This window comes from Salvelinus namaycush, chromosome 39 (genome assembly GCF_016432855.1).
Source record: "Salvelinus namaycush isolate Seneca chromosome 39, SaNama_1.0, whole genome shotgun sequence".
NCBI classification, from domain to species: Eukaryota; Metazoa; Chordata; class Actinopteri; order Salmoniformes; family Salmonidae; genus Salvelinus; species Salvelinus namaycush.
In genome coordinates, this window is record NC_052345.1 from 6,617,704 (window position 1) to 6,640,523 (window position 22,820).

The 22,820-nt window shown below is 42.5% G+C and overlaps 1 protein-coding gene across 4 annotated transcripts; it reads right to left on the reverse strand.

Moving 5' to 3' along the window:
* Positions 1 to 65: 65 nt before the first annotated feature.
* On the reverse strand, positions 66 to 22,002 carry slc44a2 (solute carrier family 44 member 2). 4 transcript variants are annotated; one of them, XM_038978837.1, is made up of 20 exons: positions 21,813 to 22,002; positions 14,837 to 14,885; positions 14,624 to 14,697; positions 13,777 to 13,861; positions 12,201 to 12,402; positions 12,050 to 12,110; positions 11,793 to 11,919; positions 10,049 to 10,132; positions 8,718 to 8,830; positions 8,198 to 8,329; positions 7,366 to 7,558; positions 6,934 to 7,018; positions 6,463 to 6,725; positions 6,108 to 6,202; positions 5,810 to 5,913; positions 5,216 to 5,289; positions 4,943 to 5,013; positions 4,728 to 4,816; positions 4,402 to 4,486; positions 66 to 1,842 (listed from the first exon to the last, which is right to left on the reverse strand). In XM_038978837.1, exons 1-20 carry the CDS (start codon positions 21,853 to 21,855, stop codon positions 1,730 to 1,732), a joined length of 2,142 nt encoding a protein of 713 aa, XP_038834765.1. In that variant the 5' UTR covers positions 21,856 to 22,002; the 3' UTR covers positions 66 to 1,729. The 4 variants fall into 4 exon arrangements, with proteins under 4 accessions (XP_038834765.1, XP_038834766.1, XP_038834763.1 ...); XM_038978838.1 differs by lacking the exon at positions 21,813 to 22,002 and adding an exon at positions 16,206 to 16,362; XM_038978835.1 differs by lacking the exon at positions 66 to 1,842 and adding an exon at positions 1,884 to 4,157.
* Between the last annotated feature and the right edge of the window lie 818 nt (positions 22,003 to 22,820).

A 22,820-nucleotide genomic window follows, 5' to 3' on the forward strand; every position in this document is an offset into this window, starting at 1 on the left:
TATCAGGTCGAGGCTCGAGACCGAACACAAACCTAGAGCAAACCGAGCAACAAAGCAGCACCGACTTGACTTCAGCTCACTTTAATTATGTATTTTTCTAGATACAATAACTTTAAATACAAATTTAGTATGTAGTAGTAAAAAAAAAAGTGGGGTTATTTACAACACATCCTGCTCCAAAAACACACGTTTACACAATCCTTCTCTTGAAAATGAAATATACAAAAGCTTGCATTTGAGGTTAAGTAAATAGTCCATGGGCCAGCAGGCCAAATTTCACATATTTGTCTACTTTGGGGTGGCAAAGTCTAATCATGATTTTCATTTAGGTCCATGTCAGTGGGTTACATGTTGGTATGATACCCATGATGCTGCGGTAGATAAATGTGTGCATTTTGTGTTTTGACCCCTATGTGGTTAATTGAGCCCACAGGATTGATGGTATGAAATAATGTTGTATTATCTGGGAACAATCTTTCCAAACGAAGGGAATTTTATATGTTATTAACTTCATAATACAACATATTAAGGTATGAAACAACTGGAATGGTAATGACGTCTCTATGGTCCCATCTGGTCCCATCTTTCGGGGGTCAAAGGTCATAAATGTATGCATTTTGGGGTATATCAAGACAGAATGGGAAGTATAGAAATATCTAGTTCCGCTATTTGTAACAGTGTTGTTTCAACGATGAGTCAGTCTAGGTAAATCATTTCGAAGAGATGGCAAAAATGTACCAAATACCATGTTTTTACGATGAGATCCACCCAATAGAATGTTCCATTGTTGTTTGATACAGTCATTTTCAATGAGCATGTGAACATTCAAACTTGCTTTAAAATGTAATTATCAGCCTGCAAACATTCTATTGCATAGACTCCCATACAACAAGACATATAAAGGTGTGAAAAGCATAGAAAGCTCCTCTTTTGGAGTGGGTATCATATATATTTGTTCATAGGAATGGGGGGAATAAGATGAGACTATTAAACCTTTACCACCCCAAAGTGGACTATGTTTTTCACTGGCCCATGGACTACTTAACAAACCTTCAGTCCCAAAACTAATACTGCATTAGAACATGTTTTCTTTACTTTGGTAAGTTACAGTAAATGTACACTGCAATATGCAGCCATTATACAAAGATCAACAGCAGCAATAGTGAAAAATAATACTATTAACAAACCTGATGCAAAAATTATTTAGCATTTAAGCAAAACATTTTTGTAAATTAATTGTGAGAAAATCTATGTAATTCATTATACATTTGAGAAAACTGACAAAAACTTGGAGAATTCTCATGTAAAACATGTGTTCAAATTGAACACATTAGTCAGCCACAAAAAAAAAGGTATCAAAGTTTTGTATGTTCAGAGTTTCAAGAGGACTGCAAAAAGTAAAAGTAAAACTGCCTAGCCAAAGTAAAACAGCCTAGCCAAACAAAAGGCACAACAAAAAGCAACAACAAAAATGATAATAAAACAAGAACAGATTTACATCTCTAAAAAAACTAAATATTATAAGCTCTGTCATAGACACCTTCTGTGGGAAACACAACGGAATATGTTGGCTACTCATTCAGACCTCTCTGTTTGTGACGATGGCATCCTTCTGTAGCCATACAGTATCATGATCTTAAGGCACATTCGATACACACAGCACACTGCGCAGGCAAGGCGGCTTGACCTCATCTTTCTCTGTTCTCCTCACACATACACGCACGCACAGCTAGTCTACAGTCTTGGCCTGATCCTCGTTGGACTTCTTCAGAATGGCGAGAAGGTTCTGAGACATGAAGTAGGGTCTCTCTGCAGTTCCGTCATTGCGTTCCAGGTCTTCCACTGGAAAATCAATGAATTGATGAGACAACAATAAGAGAACCAACCATTGTCAACATCTCTTCATGTAAAACAGTATCCTATTCCTAACAACATAAAAGGGCCGGTGTCCCAGACACCGTCTAAGCTTAATCCTGTACTGAAAAGCATGCGTTGATGAAAGTGCTTGTATAGTCCAGGACTAAACTTATTAAGTCTGTATCTGGGAAACTGTCCCAAAGTGAATAGAAACTCACCATTGTGTCATTCTCCCACTGTCCTATCGTCATTCAATATGATTACATTTGTCATTTACATGCAAAAAAAACTATGTATTGATCAATACAACAAACTTTAATCAACAGCTGCATCCAACAAAAGCAAACTGAGTGGAATGTATCATATATAAGTGAAATACTACATCAGCTAACATGTTTACAATGTGACACACACTGACAGAAACAGATAGAAAACATTGGCAGAAGGTTGCAAGGTTAGTTTTGATAAAGCACTCAATAGGCAATGTTACTGAAACACCATGCAGCACAGAGATAGGAGGAGAGAGAAAGAGAGACAGACAGAAAGAGAGACAGATAAAGAGCGAGACAGATCGAGAGAAAGAAGAAAACAAAGGCAAATAGGGTCAGTAAACATTGAACAGGGCTTGCAGGGTCGTATTCATTAGGCCATGCAGCGGAAAACGTTTAAAAACATTTTGCAACGGAAAACAAAAACAAGTTCAGGTACGCCTCATAATAAGGCCGGAATGGAGTAAATAGAATGGCATCAGACACATGGAAACCATGTTTTCGATGTTTTTGATACCATTCCACTGATTCTGCTCCAGCTATTACCAAGAGCCTGTCCTCCCCAATTAAGGGGCCACCAACCTCCTGTGGTTAATACGACCCTGATCTGAGAGGTTAAAACGATTGCATCACAGCAACACAATCACAGCAGTTAAGCCAGTCCGAAATTCCAAGGCAAGTAGTTTGTGGAATTTCAATACAATACATTGAGTCCAAAAACGTGTTCCTGGCTGGAGGGATCATCTATATAATTGATACAGAACTTAATAAGCAAAATAAATAATTACACACAGACATAATAAGCATACTAATTAATAAATACATACTGTACATACACATTGATTCCATTGGAAATCACATTTTCATATCAAAGGATATCAAAGGATTTACCATTTGGTGTCAGCTGGTATCAATGTAAACATTGTTCATTTTCACTGTTAGTTGAAGTTTTGTTTTGATTGACTGTAAACATTGTAATAGTGAATTCATAGTGCATTCATTAGTCATTACTTCATGATATTAAGACAATTAAACATTCATAATAACAATTGTAGTAGTCAGGCACAGGTTCAGCACTCACAAATCTACAGATCCTCACGGTAAAAAAACATCACTGTCTAAAACCAAACCAACACAATAAATTAATAGTCAATAAATAAACATAATATTTTCAAGCTACAGAGATGCACTGAGTTTTTGACCAGCCTTTTACAACCACAGGACCTTGTTAAAACCATCTACCTTTACGTTAAAACAACCCTATGTGTGAATACAATACATTAGCACTGTGAAAAGTCTTGCATTTAAAAGCTGGTCATACATTTAACTGGTTCAAATCACACAGTCGTTAGCATAGAATTACATATTAGCATAGAATTACATATTACGTCGTTAGTAACAGGTACTGTATACTGGCTCCATACGGCACACGTTATATGAGTAGGGCCAGGGGCATTTCCTGACCTAGTTATGAGGTTTACCAAGCTCCACGTCTCCATGACAACGTAAACTACTACTCCTGGGGTGTAGAAGGAGGGTCTTTAGTCTCCGCCTCTTGAGGTTTCTTTTCCTCCGTCTCTTCCTTTTTAGGTTCTGTCGGTTGGTGATCCTTCTCTTCAGGCTTGTCCTCCTTTGATCCCTTTTCTTCCACTCCTGCCTCCTCTTCTGGTCCCTTCTTTTCTGGTCCCTTCTCTTCCTTCTCCTCCTTCACTTCAGATTTCTCCTCTTGTGGTTCTTCCACTTCCTCCTCTTTGGTCTTCTCCTTCAGAGGTTGCTCCTCTTCGTTGGCCTGCATGAACACATCTTGGCGTTTCAGTTGTATCTCTCCATCTTGTTCTTTCAGCGGTACTTCCTCCTCCAGGCGAACTTCGTCCATCAGTGTAGGTTCACTTGGGTCAGCGTCTGGCTGTTCCGTACCATCTTTGTTGTCCTCTTCATCCGCCATTTTGGTTTTGGAGAGAATCTCGTGAAGCTCCGGAGACATGAAGTACGGCCTTTCTGGAGAGCCGTCGTTTCTCTCCAGGTCTTCGCCTTCGTTGTGTGTGTGTTTGATGTGTATTATGGGGTTATGTTTGTTCGGGTTAGTGGGAAAAAAGAACAGAAGCAAAAAGTGTGGAATAAGAAATAGTGAAGTGTGGAAGAAGGAGGGAAGAGACAAAGAGAAGGAAAAGTCAGAAACATGGCAGGCAAAAGAGGAATCTCAGGTAAAAAGAGCATTTCAGATTTGGAAAGTTGTGTGAGTGACTAAAGAGTATACCAATAAAATATTACTCACAGAAGCAGAGGAAAAGTGTGTCCACACACATAGCGTACACACTGAAGAATCCATGGGCAATCAGGTAGGATCCCACCACCACCGTCTAGGAAGAGAGAAACAGGCACACACACAGTGTTGGAATCAATACAAACAACACAGACTCTCTAAGGCAGTATTTCTCAGCCTTGAGTCAGTAGACCGGCCCTGGGATAATGTTGACCAGTTTTAATGTAAGGGTCCTATAGATAAGTATGACCCTTAGCTTACCAATCCCTAGCACAAAAAACATTGAGAGACATGGATTGAAATAACAGTATAAGAGTTCATTCAGGCCTGTCTCTCACCAGAATGGGAACCCAGTAGTAGTTGAGAGAGGGGGCAGTCTGCTCCACAGCCTTAATCCTCCCAGAGAAGAAGAAGAAAGAACAGATTCCTAGCAAGAGAAGAAGAGATGCATATTATTAGGATATGAGGGCTCACTGAAAAGTATCACAGATGGTGGGAAACTGTACAAGGTGTAAATCAAGTCTCTCTGCTTGTGTTTCTGAGGATCACTTACCCACAATTCCAACGATGAGGAGCTTCCCCAAAAACAATAGGAAGTCAGTCACCTTGTCCAAGACAGCCACCCTGAGAAGCCAACAGAGAAATGAATCAAAAGAGACAGAAAACCAAAGAGATACATAAATACTGTCTATATGAATGGAGAAGAGGAGTTGTTAAAGATGCTATTGCTCTTCAGAAAAGGTCCCAGAGACTGGGGTTTGAGAAGGAGTTGTGAAGGGTTTATGGAGGGTTTATGAAGGGCGTCTCAGTAGTCAACAACACTCACCTGATTATATTTCTCATGAGGAGGAAGAAGGCATCTCTGGCTGAGGTACAGAAGCTTTTGCCATATATTGCCACCTAGGGGAAACATGTGGTGTTACATACAGTGTCAATTCACACGGTTCACACTGTCTTCAATTCACACTGCCTTTAATACACACAGTTCACACAGTCTTTAATACACACAGTTCACACTGCCTTTAATACACACAGTTCACACTGCCTTTAATACACACAGTTCACACTGCCTTTAATACACACAGTTCACACTGCCTTTAATACACACAGTTCACACTGCCTTTAATACACACAGTTCACACTGCCTTTAATACACACAGTTCACACTGCCTTTAATACACACAGTTCACACTGCCTTTAATACACACAGTTCACACAGTCTTTAATACACACAGTTCACACAGTCTTCAATACACACAGTTCACACAGTCTTCAATACACACAGTTCACACAGTCTTCAATACACACAGTTCACAGTGTCTTCAATTCACACAGTTCACACTGCCTTTAATTCACACAGTTCACACAGTCTTTAATACACAGAGAACTTACATTCGCACAGTTAGGTTGATGAACTCACCATGATGTAGGCGTTTCTGTTGAGGAACTTGATGAATTTCTCCAGGCACCAGAAGCAGCACTTCAGGCAGCTGAGCAGGAACTTGGCAAAGCGATTCTGGGCAGCTAGTGGGGTACATAACAACAAACAGGAGATAAAGACATCTGTTCCTGTTCATTTAGATAACAACCATCTATTAAAATGCAATAATTAGTAGTGACATTTTTTTGTCCATTTCCCACTGTATGATGTCAATGAGGAAGTATCCCAGTTATTCACGTCTGAGAATGGAACAGGACATGTGAGAACACCACCTCACCTTTCAGCTTCTGGTCCAGGTACTCCAGCAGAACCCTGATGACCTGAACCAGAGACAGGATGAGGGAACCGAAGGCAAGGGAGCCTGTATGGTATCTAGACAGGGGGAAGAAGGTAAAAGATTGTGTCCAAATTATTGGTCTCTCACTAACTCTCCATGCAACCCTCTTTCTTTCTTTCTTTCTTTCTTTCTTTCTTTCTTTCTTTCTTTCTTTCTTTCTTTCTTTCTTTCTTTCACCCTATCACTCACACACTAACTCAGTCACCCCCCCCCCCACCCACGTGCACTGCTTACACACACACACACCACACACACATGCATCCAAACCCCCCATCCCACACACTACCCCTCCTACCTGAGGGCTCGACCAAGTGAGGAGCAGATGGGGTTGGCTGGGATGTCGTCAGGCTTCTTGAAGGCCCAGTAGTAGGATGCGAAGGCCCCAGCCAGGGTCACCTGACCCAGCGCCGTCACAAAGTTAGCACACCAGAAGAAGAGGAACACATTGTAGAACTGGAACATGATGAGGTATTTATGGTAGTAGCTCTCGCCTCCGTAGAAGGCAAACAGGCACTCGGCGTCCGGGCACCGGGCTGTGATGTTGGTGGTGTTGAACGTCTGAGGAAAGAGAAGGGAAATCTCTGTGATATTAGCACTTCTGCTGGTATTAAAGGAGTAGCCCACTTATATTCAATAAATGAGAAAAAAAAGCCCTTTTTGAACACTATATACAGATAGAATAGAAGGAACATATAAAAGTTTACAAAAAATAAGCCTGATATGTAAACAGGCAGATATGGAAGAACAGAGACATCTTGTGGCTCACCTCGGGATTGCAGGTGTCTCTGGAGTACTCACACTCAGTGGTGTTGAACACTTTGTACACCTGCTCATTGGAGGTGGACAGGAAGCTGGGAAAGGCAGTCAAGGAGGTTCCATCACTAAGGAAGTAGATACTGAGACATGTCATACAGACGTGACCATTTGCATGGAAACTTTCTTGATACATTTAGTTTCTGCAGCGATGACTTGTGGAGGAGTCGTCCCAGTTATTTTCCTTGACGGTCTCACTCTGTCCACATTTCAATCTGCACGGTTCCCTTCACCATCTACAGCTATCTAGGCTAGCGCTACAACAAAACCTTTAACTAAAAGTCATCTAGTACATTTCACACAATTACAGGGACCGTTACAGGAACACTTCTTTCCCTTGACAGACATGTAAACATGAATAACATGATTGACAGCTGAAGGATACACAGCGGTGATGGCCCAGTAGGCTATGACCAGGGCCAGCAGGGCAAATGTCAACAGAGGGTAGAACAGTGATGACATCACATGGCCAACAGCCCTGCTGGCCTCCTTGATGAGGGCGATGGCGATGAGGACTCTCTTCCTGAGGAAGATGAGCAGCAGGATGACAACCACCTCCACGATGGACAGGATGATCACTGACGGAGGAGCGGAGCGCAGTTAGAGTGTTTGTGTGTGTGTGTGTGTCTCAACTTGAGTTGAATGAATTGATGTGAGAGAGCGAGGGAGAGAGAGAGAGTGGGAGAAAGAGTATAGAGAGGGAGAGATAGGTAGAGAGAGCGAGTGTCATTTCCCCAAATTTGAAATCCTTATTCAAGGTTTCAAAGACCTCTCTGATGAGAATAGGCTGCCCGTCCTGTTGGGGGAGGACGCAGAGAGCTGTGGATTGGCAGCGCACTACATTGCTACCTGCCATAACATGAGGGACAGTGTCTGACAGACCAACCAACCTGCACATGTCCTCTATGCTTATTGTTTTTGTTCAATGTATGGTTATTTTGACCCTTGATTATTGTTGTTACTGTTGTCCTGTTGACTATATTTATTATTATTATTTTAATTATGTTAACATTGTAAATCTCCAAAGTGAGCTTTGGCAATATGTGCATTGTCACATCATGCCAATAAAGCAAATTCAAATGAATTGAGAGAGAAAGAGAAAGTGAGAGAGCAGAAGAGGGAAAAAAATAAATAGAGAGGGAGAGCAGGATGTGAGAGAGAGAAAGAGAGAGAGAAAGAGAGAGAGAGAAAGAGGGAGAATGAGTGCATGTACTCACTGAAAGCCAGCCAGGTCTGTCTGATCTGCAGGTAAACAGAGAAGTCTGTTTGCAGTCCCAGATCACGGATAGTGACGTCAGAACCCGGCTCTCCCCTCAGGTTGCGGTACTCCATGGCACAATGGAAGATCCCTAAACATTTTAAAGGTAAGAGTCAGCGAAATGACGTTGCACGAGCAGCACTGCAGATATTGCGATGAGCAAGATGAAATACTTCGCTCTCACACAGTGACACACAGTATCTGTACACGTGTACAGGGTTTTCTTCACTCCGTTACAGCCTTGTAGCCATGGGACCAAATCAGCTGAGAAGTTTAGCCTTGCACTTCAACGGAAATTGACCGACTATGCAGTTTACTTAGTGCACTTATGTCATATCACTGAGCCTACCTCTAACATTTCTTAATGGCTAACTTAATAATGCACAATGTTGATTTTACAATTTTTAATGGTACTTTAAATAGGTAAAACAACAGTATGTTTTCAGTTAGATAGGTTTCAGGAAAGGGGAATATAATACCATAACCGATGACCAGTATCACCATGACGATCATGACCCAGATCATGATCCCGGCCAGGTAGCGCAGGAGGACGATGAAGATGAGACTGACCACCATGGCTATCACCAGACCACTGGAGGAGAGACAGGAAATAACATTCACATTCACAGAACTTTATTAAGATGAGACTGACCACCATGGCTATCACCAGACCACTGGAGGAGAGACAGGAAATAACATTCACATTCACAGAACTTTATTAAGATGAGACTGACCCCCCCCCCCCACTATCACCAGACCACTGGAGGAGAGACAGGAAATAACATTCACATAACTTTATTAAGATGAGACTGACCCCCCCACTATCACCAGACCACTGGAGGAGAGACAGGAAATAACATTCACATAACTTTATTAAGATGAGACTGACCCCCCCACTATCACCAGACCACTGGAGGAGAGACAGGAAATAACATTCACATAACTTTATTAAGATGAGACTGACCCCCCCACTATCACCAGACCACTGGAGGAGAGACAGGAAATAACATTCACATAACTTTATTAAGATGAGACTGACCCCCCCACTATCACCAGACCACTGGAGGAGAGACAGGAAATAACATTCACATAACTTTATTAAGATGAGACTGACCCCCCCACTATCACCAGACCACTGGAGGAGAGACAGGAAATAACATTCACATAACTTTATTAAGATGAGACTGACCCCCCCACTATCACCAGACCACTGGAGGAGAGACAGGAAATAACATTCACATAACTTTATTAAGATGAGACTGACCCCCCCACTATCACCAGACCACTGGAGGAGAGACAGGAAATAACATTCACATAACTTTATTAAGATGAGACTGACCCCCCCACTATCACCAGACCACTGGAGGAGAGACAGGAAATAACATTCACATAACTTTATTAAGATGAGACTGACCCCCCCACTATCACCAGACCACTGGAGGAGAGACAGGAACAACAAAGTTCTGTGAATTTGAATGTTATTATCAGTATTCCTCCAGTGGTCTGGTGATAGTGGTGTGGGGGGGGGGGGGGGGGGGGTCAGTCTCATCTTAATAAAGTTATGTGAATGTTAAGATGAGACTATCCCCCCCCCCCCCCCACCACCACTATCACCAGACCACTGGAGGAATACTGATAATAACATTCAAATTCACAGAACTTTGTTGTTCCTGTGAGGGAACATTTATCTCTATGGGGAAATGTTGGCTCAGCAATACATTATTGGGATAATACGGGTAACTGGCCTATAGTGTGCAACTTTCTTTATTGTCTTGTGTCATGAGTGTGTTTACCACAGAGAGACACTCACATCAGTATCCAGTACCAGGACACAGTGTAGTCCTCAAAGATCCTCATGGCTACCTGGCGAGCCTCAACAACCACATTGGACTTCCTGTAAGAACAACAAGTCCACTTAACACTTTGCTAACAATTGACAGACAGACAGGCGGGCGGACAGACAGACAGATTGATAGGTAGGTTGATTGATTGATTAATTCATACAGTACCAGTCAAAAGTTTGGACACACCTACTCATTCAAGGGTTTTTCTTTGTTTTGACTATTTTCTACATTGCAGAATAATAGTGAAGACATCAAAACTATGAAATAACACATATGGAATCATGTAGTAACCAAAAAAGTGTTTTCAAAGTAGCTACACTTTGCCTTGATGACAGCTTTGCACACTCTTGGCATTCTCTCAACCAGCTTCATGAGGTAGTCACCTGGAATGTATTTCAATGAACAGATGTGCCAAGTTAAAAGTTAATTTGTGGAATTTCTTTCCTTCTTTATGCATTTGAACCAATCAGTTGTGTTGTGACAAGATAGGGGTGGTATACAGAAGACCAAATCCATATTATGGCAAGAACAGCAGTAAATAAGCAAAGTGAAACGACAGTCCATCATTACTTTAAGACATGAAGGTCAGTCAATCAGGAACATTTCAAGAACTTTGAACATTTCTTCAAGTGTAAAAAATCATCAAGCGCTATGATGAAACTGGCTCTCATGAGGACCGCCACAAGAAAGGAAGACTCAGTTACCTCTGCTGCAGAGGATAAGTTCATTAGAGTTAACTGCACCTCAGATTGCAGCCCAAATAAATGCTTCACAGAGTTCAAGTAACAGATACATCTTAACATCAACTGTTCAGAGGAGACTGTGTGAATTAGGTCTTCATGGTCAAATTGCTGCAAAGAAACCACTACTAAAAGACACCAATAATAAGAAAAGACTTGCTTGGGCAGAGAAACACAAGCAATGGACATTAGACCAGTGGAAATCTCTCCTTTGGTCTGATGAGTCCAATTTTGAGGTTTTTGGTTCCAACCTCTGTGTCTTTGTGAGACGCAGAGTAGGTGAACGAATGATTTCCGCATGTGTGGTTCCCACTGTGAAGCATGGAGGAGGAGGTGTGATGTTGTGGGGGTGCTTTGCTGGTGTCACTATCAGTGATTTATTTAGAATTCAAGGCACACTTATCCAGCATGGCTACCATAGCATTCTGCAGCGATTCACCATCCCATCTGATTTGCACTTAGTGGGACTATCGTTTGTTTTTCAACAGGACAATGACCCAATACACCTCTAGGCTGCGTAAGGGCTATTTGATCGAGGAGAGTGATGGAGTGCTGCATTAGATGACCTGGCCTCCACAATCACCAGATCTAAACCCAATTGAGATGGTTTGGGATGAGTAGGACCGCAGAGTGAAGTAAAAGCAGCCAACAAATGCTCAGCATATGTGGGAACTCCTTCAAGACTGTTGGAAAAGCATTGCAGGTGAACCTGGTTAAGAGAATGCCAAGAGTGCGCAAAGATGTCCTCAAGGCAAAGGGTGGCTACTTTGAAGAATCTAATTTGTTTAACACTTTTTTGTTTACTACATGATTCCTTATGTGTTATTTCATAGTTTTGATGTCTTCACTATTACTCTACAATGTAGAAAATAGTAAAAATAAAGAAAAACCCTTGAATGAGTAGGTGTGTCCAAACTTTTGACTGGTACTGTATATTGACGGTGTTTCAGGTTGAGGCATGAGGACTCACTTTGAAGCGTCCAGAAAATCCGTGGCGTTCACCTTCTCTCCCTCCCCGTTGTCAAAAATAGTCTCGTTGCCAACAACAACCACACCACCTTTCATGGTACTGAGAGCTGGAAGGCACCGACGAGTGACTGGAGGGAGAGGAGAGAGAGTGGAGATCAAGAATCACTAGCTGTGTGGTCACTATACATTTACTAAGTCTTTATAAAAACACACACACACACACACACAGTGCATGCTATGGCTCGTGAGAAGACTTACATGGTTTGCTGGACATGAGCATGGAAGGACACAGGCCATCCCTCAGGATCTCGGGAGCACTCTGCGAAACACAACAAAATCACCCTTAGTTACACATTATTTCCCTAACTACCTACTTTGCCGCTGCAAATGTATCTCCTCTGTCACCCACCATTTTGGAGAAGTCCACTCCTTCCTTGCAGAACTGCTTGTAATACTCCTGCTCTCCTTTGTTCAGGTAGGCTTTCAGCAACGTCATGTGTTTGGTAGGACAGCTTTCCACACATAACTGAGTGGTGGGGCACTGGAACTCCAGCAGGGTCAGGGGACTGGCACACTTCAGGATGTTGAAGTAGAACAGGAGAGGTTTCTTCCTGTTAGAGACAGTTACAGTTGAAGTCGGAAGTTTACATACACCTTAGCCAAATACATTTAAAATCCGTTTTTCACAATTCCTAACATTTAATCCCAGTAACAATTCCCTGTCTTAGGTCAGTTAGGATCACCACTTTATTTTAAGAATATGAAATGTCAGAATAGTAGTAGAGAGAATGATTTATTTCAGCTTTTATTTCTTTCATCACATTCCCAATGGGTCAGAACTTTACATAAACAATTTAAAACCAAATGCTAATTGAGTTTAACTTGGGTCAAACATTTCAGGTAGCCTTCCACAAGCTTCCCACAATAACTTGGGTGTATTTTGGCCCATTCCTCCAGACAGAGCTGGTGTAACTGAGTCAGGTTTGTAGGCTTCCTTGCTCGCACACGATTTTTCAGTTCTGCCCACAACTTTTCTATGGGATTGAGGTCAGGGCTTTGTGATGGCCACTCCAATACCTTGACTTTGTTGTCCTTATGCCATTTTGCCACAACTTTGGAAGAATGCTTGGGGTCATTGTCCATTTGGAAGACCCATTTGCGACCAAGCTTGAACTTCCTGACTGATGTCTTGAGATGTTGCGTCAATATATCCACATCATTTTTCTCCCTCATGATGCCATCTATTTTGTTAAGTGCACCAGTCCCTCCTGCAGCAAAGCACCCACACCACATGATTCTGCCACCCCCGTGCTTCACGGTTGGGATGGTGTTCTTCGGCTTGCAAGCGTCCCCCTTTGTTCTCCAAACATAACGATGGTCATTATGGCCAAACAGTTCCATTTTTGTTTCATCAGACCAGAGGATATTTCTCCAAAAGGTATGATATTTGTCCCCATGTGCAGTTGCAAACCGTAGTCTGGCTTTTTTATGGCGCTTTTGGAGCAGTGGCTTCTTCCTTGCTGAGCGGCCTTTCAGGTTATGTCGACATAGGACTCGTTTTACTGTGGATATAGATACTTTTGTACCTGTTTCCTCCAGCATCTTCACAAGGGCCTTTGCTGTTGTTCTGGGATTGATTTGCACTTTTCGCACCAAAGTATGTTCATCTCTAGGAGACAGAACGCGTCTCCTTCCTGAGCGGTATGGCGGCTGCGTGGCCCCATGGTGTTTATACTTGCATACTATTGTTTGTACAGATGAATGTGGTACATTCAGGCGTTAGGAAATTGCTCCTAAGGATGAACCAGACTTGTGAAGGTCTACAATTTTTTTTCTGAGGTCTTGGCTGATACCACAAAAGACATTAACAGAAAGAGACAGATAATATCTTGACATGTGAATGGACAAGAGGAATTCTGAAGGATCAGTATTGAAGAGAGATGTTCAAAGGCAGAATAAATAGGGGGGTAATGGAAGGGGCTTACTCCAGGGGGGTCCCGGCCTGGCCACAGAACTGTCCTCTGCTGTCAGTCGGGTAGATAACCTTCCTGGGGTCCCCCTGGGACCAGGCTGGAGTAGGAGGAAGTACAACAACACTGTAGTTCAGATACTGTCCAGTTGTCATAACGACACACAATGGAATAGAATCACTTCAAATAGAATAGAATATCACTTTACTGTGTCTTGTTAGGGCCTTGTGTTTTGGTTAATCATGTCACATGACCTGGATTTTAAACTTTATTTAAAGCCTTTTCATCAAATTGTCCCCTTTTCTTTTTATGTCCGTCGGTGTCACGAACAACGTCGGGAGAAGGAGAGGAGGACCAAGGTGCAGCGTGGTAAGTGTTCATTATTTGAATTAAACAACTGAACACTGAACAAAACAACAAAAACGACAAACGACCAGTCCTGTAAGGTGAACACACAAAACAGAAAACAACCACCCACAAACACAGGTGGGAACAGGCTACCTAAGTATGATTCTCAATCAGAAACAACGATAGACAGCTGCCTCTGATTGAGAACCATACCAGGCCAAACACATAGAAATACAAAACAAGGATGACATAGAACACCAGACATAGAATGCCCACCCAAACTCACGCCCTGACCAACCAAAATAGAGACATAAAAAGGACCTCTACGGTCAGGGCGTGACAGTCGGCCCAGCACCATCCTCAGACAATTGCTTACATTTTTGGTCCAATTACCATTTCTGGAAAAGGCTTAAAATAAAAGCTAAAATACAGGTCATGTGACATGATTAACCAAAACACAGGGCCCTAGAACTGATGTAATGGCCAGTAATAGTGTAGTTGTGGAGACACTGACCCAGGATCCCCACAGCAAAGTATCCCAGTATGGCCAAGATGAAGAGAATACAGCAGAACACATCTGTGCAGCCCCTGGCAACCACAGGAGCAGAGAGGGAGAGAGAGAGATGGTTTGACTGCTATTTTTTGACGTTGAGCTTTATAGAGCTTTGCTATGTGAGTAATTGGTAGAGTGAGGATTGGCTGTCAAAGCTGATAATGAGATGATTACCTGTTGTGGATGGGTCCTTTGAAGGTAGGGTCAAACTTCCGTGCTTCACCTGTGAAAAAGCAAAGAGTTTAATATTTTTCTTTACATTTATACACAGATGTGTGTGTGTGTGTGTGTGAGTGTTTATATCTGTGTATCAGTATATCTGTATGTGTGTGTACACATTAACAAAGCTGAGACGTATTTTCCATAACAAAAGGATTCTCCCGCAAGACTGACATGCCTAGCAACCCACAAAATGGCTCCCCGGTGACTCAGAGCTCCCGGTGGACATTCTTAGGCACCATAGTAACGCTATGGTAACACTTCAGAGACTAGGCAGGCGCCACATCAGACAGCACATCTACTCAATTCACCATAGTCTGGTAGCAGAGCAAGACAATTATAATGTTGTGTATACAGTCTGAATGGTCCTGATACAATGTATCTACATCTACATCTAGAAACCAACATAAAAAGCCCAATCATCCAATAACATTTTTAGTTCCAGAGGGACTTATCCAGAGTGACTTACAGTACTGAGTGCATACATTGTCGTTCTTTCCCCCCCGTGGGAATCAAACCCACAACCCTGGCATTGCCAACGCCATGCTCTACTAACTGAGCTACACAGTTCCACAATACGCAAATGATGTGGGGCAACATTGTATTTCCTGTTTTGCATCTAAGATTTTGACCCTTATCCTGTTATGACATATGGCCATGTGTCTTGTTAATGAACGTGTCACATTATTTTCTGGAAATAGAGCACAGTGTGACTGAGAACATTGTTGCGGCTTCTTGTGGACATGATATACTGTTCTGTCAACGTGAGATATAACGGTGAGTCAGGCTTTCCATCCTGCTCAACAAAAAAATAGGAAACACCCCTTTTCTTCGGATGGCAGAACAATTAGTTTGACTGTACAGTATTTAAGAACATTATTGTATGAGTGTTGGAAATCCCATTGTACACAACGGCTGCAATGTGATGACACACTGTAGCCTACACTCCGAGAAAAAAGGGTTCCAGAATGGTTCTTCGGCTGTCCCCATAGGAGAACCCTTTTTGGTTCCAGGTAGAACCCTTTTTGGTTCTAAGAGTGTACACTATTTCACTGTGTCATCAGATCACGCACGTTGCAACCATCGAACACCCAGTGTCCCATAGAATAAACCATATTGGTTTATAAAGCAAAGTGAGTTGCCTCAATCTCAACCACATTAATTTACTGTCTTTAATTACAGTCCATAATGTTCAGTTCAAAACATAAACAACGTCACAGACAACAACTGAAAAGGCTACTCCCATCATGCCCTCAGTGAGAAGTGAAAGAAACAACAGACACAACAAAAACCGTTACACTGCTGTCCTGAATATTTACAATACCTTTATTCTTTGCCATTCTCACTCCTCAGTCACTCCTTCTCTGTCTTTTTCATCAACAGGTTTGCCTGTATTCATGTGTTGTGTTGCCTATATTTCTTTCAGTACACTTTTACTGCGTTAAGTGTGTCTCGACTCTAGACCACCACCTTAGACCTCACTTCCTTCTTCCTGTGTATTGCAACATAAAGAACGAGTCAAATCTTGTATCTCGCTGAGTTCTGCCTTCCTTTAACGTTACGCTCCCTCCTTTCCCTCGCTCTCTTCATTTCTCCCTCTCTTTGCCTCTTTTACTGGGCTCTTATCATGGGAATGGGTGGCACACAGGAGGGTTGGAGAGGAGAGAGAGAGGTAACAGTGTTTTTCTTTTCCCTCGACGCCATTACTTAACCTTTATCACTCCTAAAATGACTTTGGTGAGTTCACCCTAATAGAGTGGATTTTAAAAGCTATACAGGACTTGCATCTATCCTAATATAGATGGGTGTGGATGCAAAAGTCAGGGTGACTAGAAACGAAGCTAAACATCTATCACTCTCATGTAGGTCAAGTATGTAGACACTGATATAATATGATAATTCGTAAAACTCAACTGCAGTTCCCTTCCTATTCAGGGGATAGCAACAGGCTATGCACCTAACTGGGTCGACTGCAAACACACAGTATGTGGTGCACTGTGCATGACTTAGTTAGGTCTAGTGGTTCATACAAAATGTTCCTTCAAATAACATATACAACCTTATATCTGTAAAAAGCCTACAGGAAGAGGATCCTTCATATGATTCGGCAGTTCTCTCGCTAGCCAGCGATGATGGGACTTGATGGGACTTCTCTGAACTTTCTAACTTCTTGTTTCAAAGTTAAGACGTATTTTTAAACTTTTCAGTCCTGATTGCCTTCACAACCGTGCTGAAAGTATCTATAACTAGACTACATATGATTTACAAACAATTGACTAACTATCAAATATATGATCTATAAGTCTATATAGTCTATAAATGAGTTTTCAACAAACCCCTGACGATGTTTGTAGTCTACCCAGCATTTTCTTTTGTACTATATTGTATTTTAATGTGTATTTTAATGTGTATTTTATATTGCATTAGACAGGGCGCATTTGGAAAAGAGAGCTCTCAATATGTCTTCCCAGTCTAAATAACGGTTCAATCAAAAATGAAAATGCAGCCTGCATAGACCACCATACATATCTGAGACAGACTGTGTCTGTTCTGGAAGGATTATACGCCCTCCTACATATTCTCCCTGGTCTGGCCATGACACCTTCCCGCCTTCCAACCTCCAAGGCCATGTGATAGACAGACAGCATGGTATAGACAATACTGGCTAGTGTGTATCGACAGATTTCAGTCTGACAATGGGACCTAGAGTGGGAGTAGACAATGACGTAAGCAATAGATTTCAAACAGATCTGGGGCCAGGCTAGCAGAAGTTTTTATCCAAAACAACCAGTTCAGTGAGTCCTTTCACTATGTGACCCCAGCGGGAATCGAACCCACGACCCTGACGTTGCTGGTCGCAATGCCCTTACCAGCTGAGCCACACAGTGCTGTCATGACGGACATGTTCCACTTCCAGACCCAGTGGGACTATTGAATGTCCACTATCTAGACACTCTTAATGGGGTTGTGGTCTAGTGATCTAATGGTTTAGTGTCTGCTGGTCTGTTGTGGTCTAGCACACAGAGACAGGCCATTACTGCCATGGCTGGATGGTCATCATAACAGTAGCTGCAGATAGGTGGTGGAGAAACAAGCCTCTCGTTCCAATGTTATTCAAAAACATGGCATTTGAATGTCGATATGAATCTTGTATATTGATGAGTTATTACTAATTCCATGTGTCTGTACAGGAATAGGTTGGAAGGACTTCGCTAATAACACAGGCTACTATAGTGGCAGGTAGCCTAGTGGCTAAATTGTTGGGCCAGTATCAAAAGGTCACTGGTTCTAATACCTGAGCAGACAAGGTGAAAAATATGTCGATGTGCCCTTGAGCAATGCACTTACACCTACTTTGCTCCAGGGGTGCTGTACTACTATGGCTGACCCTGTAAAACAACCCACTTCATTGCACCTATCTGGTGTAGGTGACAATTCAACAACAGTACATCATATTGATGTGTATATGGAATAGGTCATGGTGTAGTTTATACTGCACAACTCAACTGCTTCCAGAGTAAACTCTTCTTTGGCAGTAGCCTGAGAGAAGCCATCAGATATTCCTGAGACTGAAGGGGGGGGGGGGGGGGGGGGGGCGTGTCCAATTCCCTTTTCTGAAGTGTCTAAACTTGCCACTGGTTGCCAAATAAATCCAGCCCAAATCCTGCCTGCCGCTCCCCTCTCATTCCCCTACATGGCTCACTACGATCACACTAAGCAACTCTGTTCAACAGTTTGGCTGTGACCTGACAGCCAGAGACAGCATGACAAAGTATCATTGTGAAACAACACACTCACTCATATGCTGTGTGTGTGTGTGTGTGTGTGTGTGTGTGTGTGTGTGTGTGTGTGTGTGTGTGTGTGTGTGTGTGTGTGTGTGTGTGTGTGTGTGTGTGTGTGTGTGTGTGTGTGTGTGTGTGTGTGTGTGTGTGTGTGTGCCACTTGAGTTCATGAGTTGACTCAGTGCCCCTAGAATCAGTGTGTTGAGTGGGTACATCAGACACTCAGCAGTGGGCCTGTGCATGCTGCTACCGGCTGGTGCTTTAGACTAGACAAGACATCCAGCCGGCACACTAGCCCACTCATACACAGTCAGAGGATATTTATATAGACAGACAACATGGCAGGAAACTAGCCTGGTCCCTGGGCTGTTTGCTGTCTCCAGGTTGTTGGCAAAACAGCACAATGATACCAGGGCCTGTATGTGTCTCAGAGTAGTGCTGATCTAGGATCAGTTTCAATACTCCTACTCCAAGATAAACACTCCTCCTCCTAGATAAGCACTCCTTCCCCTAGATCAGCACTCCTCCTCCTCGATCAGCACTCCTACCTCCTAGATCAGCACTCCTACCTCCTAGATCAGCACTCCTACCTCCTAGATCAGCACTCCTACCTCCTAGATCAGCACTCCTACCTCCTAGATCAGCACTCCTACCTCCTAGATCAGCACTCCTACCTCCTAGATCAGCACTCCTACCTCCTAGATCAGCACTCCTTCTCCTAGATCAGCACTCCTTCTCCTAGATCAGCACTCCTACCTCCTAGATCAGCACTCCTTCTCCTAGATCAGCACTCCTTCTCCTAGATCAGCACTCCTACCTCCTAGATCAGCACTCCTACCTCCTAGATCAGCACTCCTACCTCCTAGATCAGCACTCCTACCTCCTAGATCAGCACTCCTACCTCCTAGATCAGCACTCCTACCTCCTAGATCAGCACTCCTACCTCCTAGATCAGCACTCCTACCTCCTAGATCAGCACTCCTACCTCCTAGATCAGCACTCCTACCTCCTAGATCAGCACTCATCCTCCTCCTAGATCAGCACTTCTACCTCCTAGATCAGCACTCCTACTCTGAGACACTTTATGAATAGAGGCCCTGGCTAACAGAAAGCTGGGATCCGGGCTTTTACTCTCTATAGGTACCTGAAACATTGGTTTAAAGGCCTTCCGTTCAGTTTATGACCTTTCTGGCTGATGTGTGATGTGGGGGCAGGGAGCTGACTGAGGACTAGGCCTGTTTACATGGCAACAGGAAAGTCACAAGGATACTGTACTGACATCAGTGGCTCCTTAGATAAACCATGGAGCAGGGATCATCAACTAGATTGAGGACAATTTTTTCTTGAGCGGATGGTCGGTGGGCCGGAACATCGTTACAAATAATTTGTAGACTGCAAATTGACTGCAAGAAGCCCAAACAGATCATAACATAATAATTTCAAACCTTGCTTACATTTGTATACGATCATGTATCTCTATTATGCGGGGAATACTTTGGGACAGATTTCCAAAATTAAAATCACTTGGAGCTGATTTTCTGGTGTTTTTACAGTCTTATGTCCACCAATGAAAATTCCAACAAAAAATGATGATTATTCAAATACATGTTTGTTTGGCTCAGATAACTTGGGGGGCCAAATAAAATCACCTGCCAGTTGGGGAACCCTGCCATAGAGAATGTGCCTATAAGTCAACTATTGTCCGTCTCTCACTCCCTTTCTTACAAACTAGTCATACTGAATGGATATCAGTGAATCCAATTTAATATGACTTAGATTACATTGGAATTTATGACTGTAAGTCGCTTTGGATACAATTGTCGGTTAAATGGCATATATATTATATATATTATTACAAACCTAGGCCTCTATCTTCATCATAATATGACTAGGGTGGGGCCTAAATGCTAAATTACCGACAACGTATTGTAAGCCTGCTATGTTGGTAATCAGTTGAGGTTTGAAGTGCAGGTCTATTCCAACGTGTGATGACATTGACTGGAGGGATTAAGGATAAACAGGACGGAGGACCTCGATGACTCAACAGATCTTCTGAACAACAACTCAACCCAAAGTCCAACCACCATTTGGAAGTGCAACTGCAGCGAAGGACAGGCTGACTATCAGTCTACCTCTTGAGAGACATGTGACATGCCACGCAATGAGTGACGTTTTAGAAAGTCGTTATGGCAAAACTGAAATAAATCAGTGTTAATGATGCACTATAGCTGAGGACCAATTATTTCCGCTGCGGTGGTGTGTGTGTGTGTGTGTGAGTAATAACCATATGGCATTCTAGATAGCACAACATGTGTGTTGTCACACAAACAACTTCTGTGAGAGAGCAGACTGAGCATTTTTAAATTGTACCTTTATTTAACTAGGCAAGTCAGTTAAGAACAAATTCTTATTTACAATGACAGCCTACCAGGGAACAGTGGGTTAACTGCTTGTTTAGGGGCAGAACAACAGATGTGTACCTTGTGAGCTCGGGGATTTGATCTAGCAACCTTTCAGTTACTGGTCTAACACTCTAACCACTAGGCCGCCCAAGTTGTCAACACTCATTCATTGTACTGATTATTCTGTTATAGAAATGAATTGGTAATGAATTATACATTGCCTACAAGGCAACATTTGACTAATAGCTTTGTCTAATATACTTGTTCAAGTCAAGTGGACAAAGGCTGTAGAATAGACTATCCGACTTTGCTATCTGATTCTTCTGATTCCAATTAGTGGGAACAATGGACCATGTGGGAAACATATAGGCCTAGGCCATAGGGGTTTATTCATTTCCATATGATCAGTGTACATAATAGGGCAACAATGAATATCACTTAGTCCTTAAATTGAACATAAACAGCGCATCGCTAGATAGATGTAGGCTGGAGCAGCACAGCTGCAAGCCTTTGATAAATGCAGGATTGATTCTTTGTAAAGTGTATTTTTAATGGGAAACGTAAACTATTACTATACACGCTGAATAGGATGATGTTGTTGCGATGTAAATCTGTTTGGGAGTGGGACACACGCGGCCGGTCCCCACCCATCATTCACGAGTCATTGTTTCAATTTTTTTCCACCCACACCCCTTTTTTCAAAAATAACGGTGCGAACAGAATGCGAAGAAAGGGAACATTTCTTACCATATTTCGAGTCCGGAGTCGGATTCTTCTCATTTGGCTCCATGCTTGAATACTTGGGTGTTCTCGCTGCTAGCTGCTGATCAAATTTTGGACAGTTACCATGGAAATGTCGAAGAAAAAAAACATCAATAACACAGTGAGCGATTCCCTATTCGCCGTCAAAACCTAAATACTGTGGCAAGACCATACCAAATCATGATACATTCCATACCACGAGAGAGAGAGAGAGAGAGACAGTGGCCAATCAGATATAAAAACTAACAACTGACAGCTTGCTCGGCCAATTAAATAACCCTGAAGGCCGGACCAAAACTATTTATTTCTTGCTGCCACTTCAAAGGAATGTGAAGAGGGGTTGTGCTGCCAGACACTATGAATAGCCTATTTTAATTTAAAAATCATTAGGCAAAATTATTCTTTACAACATGCAAATAAAATGTAGAGACTAAGTTGTTTAAACTTAAAGGAAATCTCTCACAGCTTTGAGTGGAAAAATTCACTTGAGATCAACAAAATCGAAAAGAATGCAAACAGTAAAAAAGGTGCATGCAGTGAAGAGAGGAAGAAAGAGAGCACTTGTGTTAAAATAACAGAGTTGGAGAGAGAGAGAGAGAGAGAGAGAGAGAGAGAGAGAGAGAGAGAGAGAGAGAGAGAGAGAGATAAGGGGGTCTGAGGCTTTTAGCCTAAAGAGCAGGAACCCAGACTTCACCAAAGATATCAGAAATTTAGACATTGTCATCCTGCAAGAAACATGGTATAAAGGAGATGGACCTACTGGTTGGCCTCTAGGTGTTACACGGGGAAGAGACTCAGGGGGTATGCTAATTTGGTATAGATCTTACTTAACCCACTCCATTGAATTAATCAGGATTAATTTGGGGCGGCAGGTAGCCTAGTGGTTAGAGCGTTGGGCCAGTAACCGAAAGTTTGCCAGATCGAATCCCCGAGCTCACAAGGTAAAAATCTGTAGTTCTGCCCCTGAAGAAGGCAGAACTACACTGTTCCTAG